At 51.6% G+C, this 9,487-nt stretch overlaps 1 protein-coding gene across 2 annotated transcripts; it reads left to right on the top strand.

Annotated features, from left to right (window-relative positions):
• Window positions 1-2,409: 2,409 nt before the first annotated feature.
• Window positions 2,410-6,323, top strand: PRG2 (proteoglycan 2, pro eosinophil major basic protein). Of its 2 annotated transcripts, XM_035012334.1 has the most exons (6): window positions 2,410-2,628; window positions 3,171-3,241; window positions 4,574-4,860; window positions 5,163-5,294; window positions 5,789-5,900; window positions 6,166-6,323. In XM_035012334.1, the coding sequence occupies exons 2-6, from the start codon at window positions 3,184-3,186 to the stop codon at window positions 6,222-6,224; spliced, it is 648 nt and encodes a 215-aa protein (XP_034868225.1). In that variant the 5' UTR covers window positions 2,410-2,628; window positions 3,171-3,183; the 3' UTR covers window positions 6,225-6,323. The 2 variants fall into 2 exon arrangements, with proteins under 2 accessions (XP_034868225.1, XP_034868226.1); XM_035012335.1 differs by lacking the exons at window positions 5,789-5,900; window positions 6,166-6,323 and having other exon boundaries at window positions 5,163-5,589.
• The last annotated feature ends 3,164 nt before the right edge of the window (window positions 6,324-9,487 follow it).

The following is a 9,487-nucleotide window of genomic DNA, read 5'->3' as shown; positions in this document are numbered from 1 at the left end:
AGTTACCGGGCGGTTGGTCAGCCCCAGAGGTCCAACTCCTGGAGGACATCACCGCTGTGGGGGCAGAGCTTGGAACTAGAAGGGACTTTCCAGCCTGTTATGGTCTAAGGGGGAGGGGGTGGGGGGAACCTCTGGCCTGGATCGAACCTCTCTTTCTCTGCCCGTATTTCCTGACCTGCTGACCCTGGATTCTTTTCCAGGAACTCCTCAAGCCCATTCCTTTGGGAAGCCCCGTGCCAACCCCCTCCGCCAACTGCACTAACTATAACTTTCATCCTGGGAAGGCCCTGGTCTTGACCTGCCACACCATCTTATTACTCTTCTATGCTGTATGACAAATTGACACAAATTTAGCAACATTTGTAGCTTGTGAGGCAGGGAGGGAATGTGCGGGTCAGAAGGCCCTAAGTGGGTCCCATGTGGGTTCAAGTCAACCTAAATTTATGTCACTGGCACCAGATGTAGACATCAGTCTCTTGAGAGTTTGATTAATGTGGGTCAGTCCCAAAGACCTGGATCACTTCTAGACCTACGAACACGAGTAGCTGTCATTTACTGAGCAGTGACTCCCTGCTAGTTCTAGTGTTAAATGCTGCCTCAGTCAGGGCCCTGTGGCAGGCAGACGAACCTCTCCCCCAGCGATCTGAGCAGAAAAATGAAATTTATTAAATGGAAACGAGATAGTTCAGTAAAATTGCAGGAAGAGAACCAGGGGCCAAAACCAGGCTGTAGGATGGGTGTGGGGAGGCCCCAGCTGCTGCTGTGATTCAGGCCCTGTGGCTGGCAGCGTAGGGCCTGGACCCCGGACCCCCCCTCTAGCACTGTGGTCACTGCCATCCAGGAACTGGGTCTACACCCTTGCACCAGAAGGGAGAGGTCTTCTTGGCCCCCACTTCTTGGTCACGAGCTCCAGATGCCAAGTCTTGACTGGATGCTCCTATTCGATAGAGCCCTAGTCATATGCCAGCACTGCAAGGGAGGCTGGGAATCTATTTGGCACTTTCTTTTCAAGAACAAGAGGCCTACCCGCCACCAAGATTTGCAGGAAGTGGGATTCCAGAAACCAGAAGGCAGTGAGGGGGCTGGGTGGCTCATACCCACTACCCACACACTGTCTCGTTTGTTCCTTCTGACGACCCCGTGAGGTAGGGATAGTTGTCCCCACTTTATCAACAATGATAATGAGGTACAGAGAGGTTAAGGAACGTGGCCAGGGTCACACAGCTATGAAGTGGTAGACCCTAGATTCAGACTTGGACTGTCTGTCGGGAGAGTGTCCCGAACCCACACTCTCAGCCGCTGTTCTCACGCCCCAGTGGATGTTGACGAAATGGAATTTCTAGGGCCACTAAGCTGTGGATTTCAGACCCTGGATTGTGTGGCTTAAAGGAGGGACTTCCCTCAGGGTTGGGGAGGCTGAGCAGCAACTGGCCTCTGAGAATTGGCCCTACCTGGTCATTGTCTGACTGTAATAGCTTTGTCCAACAGGCAAAGTGGCCCTGCAGGGGGGCCTGGGGACGGGGGTGAGGCTGAATGCAGCTCAAAGCTCCTTGTCTTCGCTGTTTTTGAGTCATGTCCTTGGTTCCTGCATTCTGTCTCCTTAAGTCAGTGGACACGGGGGGAAGGATATTTCCATTCTTTGGCTCAAGATGGGATGTCCTCGGGGCGCCTGGGTGGCTCAGTTGTTTGAGCGACCAGCTCTTGATTTCGGCTCCAGTCGTGATCTCTGGGTCATGGGATTGAGCCCCATGGCGGGCTCCATGCTCAGCGGGGAGTCTGCTTCCTCCCTCTTTCCCTCTCCTCCTGCCCCCCGCTCTGCTCACTCTCTCTCTTTCTAAAATAAATAAATCTTAAAAAAAAAAAAAAAGATGGGATGTACTCTGTTTTCCCCACCTCTTTCCAATGTGTACTCTGTTAACTTTAGTTACACAAGAAAGGACACTGTCCTTTGCTAATGCCAAGGTCATTCCATCCTCACTACACCTTTGCTCATGCCCGGAATGCCCTGTTTCCCTCCCCTTTGTTTACCACCTATCCATCCAGGGGTGAGTCAGCGCCTTGTTTTCATGGAGACTTTTGTTTTTACAAATGGGAAAGCAATACGCAACTTTGTAAAAGTGTTCTTACTTATAGGTGCTTTTATTTCCAAAGGATAGTCTCTGAAGAGTGAAATTGAGCAAGTGACATGCACACCTTTAATCTTAATAGATATTGACAGATTTATTTCCCCAATCCCTGTGGCAGTTTACGTTCCCATTAGTGAAGCAGAGGAGCCGTGTATTCTGGAAAAGCTCCCTGGGAGATTCTGAAGTGCAGCCCAGGATAAGAACCACCAGTTCAAGGCAGGCCCAGAACGGCCCCCAGGCTCCTAAAAGGGGTGGCAGGAGAGAATCTGGAAGCAGATGAATTGGCTCTCCAGGGAAGTGAGGAAACACTTCTTATCAGCCCTCCCATTTCCTTCAGGTTGGGGAAACCCTCCTTTCTCTGGGGAACTTCCTCCAAGACCCCTCTATAAAATGTCACTGCGGGATGGAGAGAAGGAGAGTCTGAGCTTTGTGAACTCCTCAGGAGCCAGGAAGACCTCTGGGCAAGTAAGCGCTCTCCCTGTCGTGGTGGAGCTGATTTCAGGTATGTGTTCACCCTCCGGGGAGGCGCCCAGCCCAGGCTGAGAAGTTCTGCAGGGCTAGCTGGGACTGTGTGTAGTTGCTTTCAGGGGTCGGCAGGGGCAAGACTTCTCTTCTCATCCTTGTCTTTCATACTCCTTCGGAGGCACGTGACAGCTCTCCTTGTCCGGGGAGGGAAGAGTGTGGGGGACATGGGAGTGTGTGTGGCTTTCAGAGCTTTGAGGCGGGGAAGCATTATCTAAGCGTTGCTGGGAAGGCCGACAATCACTGGTTCTCGGTTCTCTCTTATTTCATAGACTCTGAGGGGTCCGTTCAGTACAAACCAATAAAGGTAATATTCCCTTCTTCATATGCAGACCCACAGGAAGGCCAGCCTCGGCTGCCTGTCGTGGTCTGGCCTCACTCCATTCAGACAGGTTCCCAGCATCCTGGAGTTTCAGGGACTTCTAGTCATGCCTTCTCTTTTTTCCACTCCACTCCCAAGGGTTGTGCGTGTGTGTGTGCACGTGTGAGTGTGTGTGTGACTAACTGGGTTCTTCATTGCAGAACAAAAGCCAAGATGAAAGTCCCCCTACTTCTGGCTCTTCTATTTGGGGCAGTTTCAGCTCTCCATCTGAGTAAGTCTCCTTGGCCTTCAGTCTCTCTTTCTCCACTTTGCTCCTTTCTAGAGTAGATGGGGTCGGAGCTACAGACCTCCCCTACATCAGGATCTTTGCACACCCAGAGGAGCAGAGAGGCTCTAGAACCAGGAGTTGAAGGGACTCCCCAGGGCAACTGTGTCTGCACTCTCGGTTCCACCGTGACATTCTCGATTTTGTCCTTTCTGCATAATACCAATGATGAATATAATAATAGGTTCCTTCTACTTTGAGCTCACTGAGTGTGTCATGCTAAGCATTTCCTATGCATTATCTCTTCTAAACATCATAGCATCCCCATGAGGTATGTACTATCGTGTACCCATATCACAAACGAAAAAATAAAGCTAATAGGTGATGGAACTAGTACCCAAACCCACAGCTGCCTGAATCTAAGTCCTTGCTCTTAACAACATGGGCTCTTACGGGAGGTTGGGGGGGGGTCTCCTCCTGTTGGCTCCGTTCCAGGTTCCTCTCTTTTGTTTTGTCATTAACAATCTTTATTTACCCAGTGTCTAAACAATATCTTTTTGCTTATATAGTTGCTTAGATAGAGCCCACATTTTTTTTGTTATGTTATGTTAGTCACCATACAGTACATCACTAGTTTTTGAGGTAGTGTTCCACGATTCATTGTTTGGTATAGCACCCAGTGCTCCATGCAGTATGTGCCCTCCTTAATACCCATCACTGGGCTAACCCATCTCCCCCACCCCCCTCCCCTCTGAAACCCTCAGTTTGTTTCCTCGAGTCCAAAGTCTCTCATGGTTCACCTCCCCCTCCGATTCCCCCCCTTCATTTTTCCCTTCCTTCTCCTAATGTCCTCCACACTATTCCTTATGTTCCACAAGTAAGTGAAACCATATGATAATTGACGTTCTCTGCTTGACTTATTTCACTTAGCATAATCTCCTCCAGTCCCATCCATGTTGATGTGAAAGTTGGGTATTCATCCTTTCTAATGGCTGAGTAATATTCCATTGTATATATATGGACCACATCTTCTTTATCCATTCATCTGTTGAAGGACATCTCGGCTCTTTCCACAGTTTGGCTATTGCGGACTTCTATTATTACTGACATGAACATTGGGGTGCATTTGGCCCTTCTTTTCACTACATCTGTGTCTTTGGGGTAAATACCGAGTAGTGCAATAGTAGCTCAATTTTTAATTTTTTGAGGAACCTCCCGGTTGCCCAGGTCAAGGTGGACGCTGTCCACGGTGCTGGGGAGAAACAGGGGTAGATGCAAAGAAGGGACGCTTGGCCTTTCTCCCTGCCAGGGACTGTACCGTCTAACTCTGATTCTTAGGAGATGAGGCTGTGCCTCAGGATGGGGAGATGCCAGAAAATGAGGCAAAGGAGGCCCCTACAGGGGAGCTGACGCTGCTGGAGGAAGAGGAGGAGGGGTACTCGGGAAGTGAAGATGCCCCTGAGGAGGAGAGGGCTGTAGACTCTGCCTCAGCCCTGGATGAGGAGGACGAGGACTTTCAGTGCCCTAAAGAAGAGGACACAGTGAAACTGGAGAACAGCCCTGGGTGCAAGAACTGTCACCGCTTCCTCGTAGTGAGGACGGCCAGGAGTTTTTTTCAAGCTCAGGTCAGTGGTCTGGGGCTGAGGCTGAGGCCTGGGGTGGGGGCGGGGACAGATGTCTCCAGCCTCTGCATCACTATTTGCCTCATTGGAGAGCCTGGGGGTGTCAGCAGGGGCTGGGGCGCACCCAGGTGTCAGGGTCAGAAGGGAGTGGCATGTGGAAACAGATCTCCAGCCTTCAAATGGCTGTGGAGGTGGGCATGGGGGTGGAGAAGATGAAGTTTGGAGATTTAGAGACCCAAGACTAAGGTCACATGAATTCCTTTGAGCGGGGCACTCCATTCTTCCTCTCTTACCCTGCCCTGCAGTTTACTTGCCGGAGGTGCTACCGGGGCAACCTCGTCTCCATCCACAACTTCAACTTCAATCGCCGGATCCAGTGCTCAGTCAGCGGGCTCAACCAGGGCCAAGTCTGGATCGGAGGCAGGATCGGAGGCTGGGTAAGAGGGGTCCCAGCTCTAAGTGGGAAGCTCTCCTGGACCCCAGGCAGGGCTCACCTTGCTGCAGCTCTGTCTGTGCTTCCCCTCTGATCCTCCGAAGAACTGGGGACAGACGGACAACTGGGGTGAGATATCCAGGAGGCTGCCTAGGCACTGGGAGGAGCCAAGGATTCAGAGTGAGGAGGTTTGGGGCCAAGTTTTACTCAGCTTCTGACTGTCTGTATGACTTGGGTGAGACCATGAGGCTGTTTCTGCATCTCTAGGATGGGGTTGCAACTCCTGCTTACCTCTTGTTTGGGCCAGAAGGATGAGCGTGTCACTGCCATGCATAGAATGTGATGGTGATGATCACTGTGGATCAGCACTGCAGTTGACCAAGACAGTGTCCATCACGACCCAGTGGTCAAGGGCAAATGCCGGGTGGGACAGTTCCAGCTCTGCCTTTCTGCTCTCCCTTCGCCCCCGCCCACCTCTTCTCCTCCTGCCTCCTCTAGGGACCCTGGAAACGCTTTCACTGGGTTGACGGCAGTTCCTGGAACTTTGGAAACTGGGCTGCTGGCCAGCCCCAGGCCAGGGGTGGCAGATGTGTGGCCCTGTGTACCCAAGGTGAGGTGGGAGTGGGGACGAGGGATGGGAAGACCGAGGGCGGCGTGGGGGGCGGTGGGGGGGTAGGAGGGGCTCACAGAAGAGGTGCTGAGAGGGGCCGGTGCCTCCAGGGGAGGGGCCTGTGCCTCCCGGGGAGGGGCCTGCTGAGTCTTGAGACTCCCTCTCCATAGAGGCAGGGGTGGGGTGGGGTGGTGGGGGAGGCCCTGTTGGGGTTGAGTCCGGGGAAACCAGAGGCTGAAGGTCCCTTCCTGTTCTGCTTTCACAGGAGGTCGCTGGCGTCGAACTCGCTGCTGCAGGCACCTCCCCTTCATCTGTTCCTACTGAGCTGGACCCAGCCAGGAGTCCAGAGCCGCCCCCTCCGGGGTAGCTGCCTCCCCTCCCCTGCCTGCTGCCCCTGCTTCCAGCCCCCAGCAATAAAACTGCTTTCCCGAAACTGACTTCTTTTTCCTCTGGTCATTGATTCTCTCTGCTTAGCCCCACCCATGAACTTTCTGCCCAGCAATGACTGCCCCCTCCCCAAGCCACGGTCTCTCATAACAAGGAGGCTGGGTGGGGTCCGTGGGGCCTTCCTGAAGATGGAAGAATGGGCTCAGGTAGCTCTTTTCACACGACACCCAGTTCCTGGCACCTGATTAGCAGGAGCTCTCAGGACCCCACCTGTTTCTTCACTCCGGGAGGGCTCTCGAAGTCCCGGGCTTGCATCTCCACACCCAAGGGTCTTTTCTCCTTCCCACAGAGTGTGGCCGCCTTAACTGCCAGGAAATTAACATGTCCCTGGGAATAGTCCACAACGCGGACCAGGAGTCTGAGTGCCCCAGTCCCTTGCCCTGCAAGTGGACTAATTCTAAGGCACGTATTGGGTACTGTTTCCCAGGGCTTCCCAGGGGGATCAACTTCCAGGTATCCCCTGAGGCAGCTGGCTTTGCACCACACATGTTATTGGCTGTCTTCCGTCATCCATCTGAATTCTCCTCTTCCTTACAAGTGTCCTGCACCTCCCAAATAAGCTATTTGCCCTCAAATCCTTGTCTCAGGGCCTGTTTCTGGGGAAACCCAATAGAAGACAGCATGTTCAACTCTCTGTAAGACCTGGGAATACAAGACCCAGCTTCTGGCCATTCGGGAACATACTGTTGTTTAAAATAGAAGCACAACAACGTCTACTAATTGTTACTGCTTATTGCACACCCACAAAGTACCCCCAGCTGAGGCAGGCACCTTGCAAAGGCGACCTTGTGTGATCGATAATTATGACCTCATTGTACAAAACCAGGCTCAGAGAAGTTATGGCCCTTGCAAAGACTGGCCCAAGGCAGAATCTCTAAATGCGGCCAATGTTGTGACTCGGCCATCTGTTCCAGAGTGTCTTCTTTCAACCATTAGGGTCCTGTGGCTGGTAGCACTGACTGCTTCCAGGACAGGGTCACCTAGGGATGGAGCACTGTGGAGAGGTAGGACACATTCCCTGACCCTTGGGTTCATCTTGGGACGTAGGACTCCAACCCAGTGGGACAGGAGGGAGTCCCAGTCAGAGGTGGGGAAGGAAGGCATTCCGAATCCTCACTCCACCAAGGAGGTGAGCAGAAAATAAGGTGTCAATGCCCTAAAGCGCCTTTTCCTCCTGGACTCCTCAAATACATAGGGCTCTAGAATCCCAGAGGAAAATTAAGAACCTGAATTTTTTGAGCGTTGCCCGGACTGGGGAAGCCGCTTACTCAAGGCTGCACAGTTCAGACTGAAGCCCATTATAAGTGCTGTTCTATGACAATCTGCTGACTTCAAAGACAGTGGAATTCTGGAACGTTCTTCCAGGTTCAGCCTTGGGCTGCATGCTGGGGAGGATGCCGCTTAAGTAGAACTTTCACTCCTTGTCCTCATAGACTATATTCTGCTGTGGGAAGGCATGGCTTCCCTTTATTCCAATATACATAATAAAGAGTAACACTATTACCCATTGATTAAGCATTTACTAGGTGCCAGGCTTTATGCTAAGTGGTAAGTGGACTTGGTCCTCATCGATCTCTTCTGTTGGGGCTGTGTGTTGTGCCAGAAGTGGGCCTTCCAGTCCACGGAGATCCCCTGTGGGGGATTCATGTCAAGGAGCCATGAAAGAGGCATTTGGGTGCCTGGAAACATTCTGGGTCTTAATCTGGGCATGACTCCAAGGGTACATTCACTCTGAAAATTCCCTGAGCAGCCCACCCTCCAGTACACTTTATAGGATGCATGTTATATGTCCACAAGAAAAGTCATACAAAAGTAAAAAATGAAATAAGAGGACTGGCCTTGCATCCCCAAGTGTGTGGGTTTGTGTGTCATTTTTTCATCTCCAACAAAATGCTAACTAAGCTCTGTGAAGCTAACTTGCATTTTTGGGACGGAATCCCTGGAGTTCGTTACACTCTGCAAAGCACAGAGCAGGAACTCAATCAACACACAGTGCTCATTTGTTGATTGGGGCCACAGTTCCAGGCCTGGCTTCCTGACAAGGGCCACCTCCCAACCCCATGAGTCAGGCACTGTTCTGGGAGTTTGGCGCATTATATGGAGGTCCCGCTATGAGCCTCTGCTTTTGGATGAGAAAACAGAGTGACAGACGGGCTGCTTTTGGACTCCTGATTCCAGGACACATCACACTACACTGCCCCTCAAGACAGACAGACCCACCCTCTGTACAGTGTGGGGCAGGGCTGAATCTTGAGATAAGAGGCAGTGTTTGAAATCCCTATGAATACAAATGCTAACAGTAAGCCAGAGGATTGGAGTCTCATGGATGCTGGACACGTTGGCCAGAATGTCTGGGGCTAACACAGTTGGGCCTATCAAAGAAAGCAAGGATGTGGGAGTCCGACAGACGAGGGTCACACGTGCCGCTTCTTAATAGTTGTGTCTACTTGGGCAAGTCATTTAACCTCTCTGAGCTCGAGCAGTAGATATGGAGGCTAGAGATGACAATACCTAATTTGCAGGATGATTGTAAAAATTAAGTACATAGGATCATGGAGATAAAAGCCTTAATGAGACATAGTGTTTGGTCTGTGGTGGACCTTCAAAAATATTATTTTGGAATCAGACAAGCTTCACTGTGGTCAGTGAGGAGGTCACTAAGCTCAATGCACTGTCTTTGCCCAGGGTTTGTGTGTAAAGAAAGTGGGGTGAATGCAGAGAGGGGCAAGTTGTAGAGAAGGGAGGTCTGTGAGAGGAGGCAGAGGGAAGGGAGGCGTGGGGTGGCTAAGAGGCTGGAAGGCCTGGGTTTAGGCCTGTCTCTGACTTGCTGTGTCTTAAGCTCTCTGAGATGCCATTCCCTCACCTATGAAATGGACTTTCCAATGAAAAGACACATGTAAAACTTATCATGGTGCTAGCTGACTTTACTGGTCACCCCAAACACTGATGAAATGATACCCCTGGCTGGGCCCCAGGATGGGTTAGAAAAATGGGGAAGGGGTCTAGCCTTCCCACTAGGGAGATCTCAAGTTCAAAATCTGGAGACTGGGTTTTAGGGGCCTGGAATTGGCCCAGCCCCCAGTCCCTGAATCAAGAAGAGAAGCTGAGAGTCAAGTCCGTTGGGCTGGGGAGATAAGGGG

The sequence above is a fragment of the Mirounga leonina genome, unplaced genomic scaffold (genome assembly GCF_011800145.1).
Source record: "Mirounga leonina isolate KUSES-001 unplaced genomic scaffold, KU_Mleo_1.0 Mir_166, whole genome shotgun sequence".
Taxonomy (NCBI): Eukaryota; Metazoa; Chordata; class Mammalia; order Carnivora; family Phocidae; genus Mirounga; species Mirounga leonina.
The sequence above is the reverse complement of the archived record's forward strand: the minus strand, read 5'-3'. Positions and strand labels throughout refer to the sequence as shown.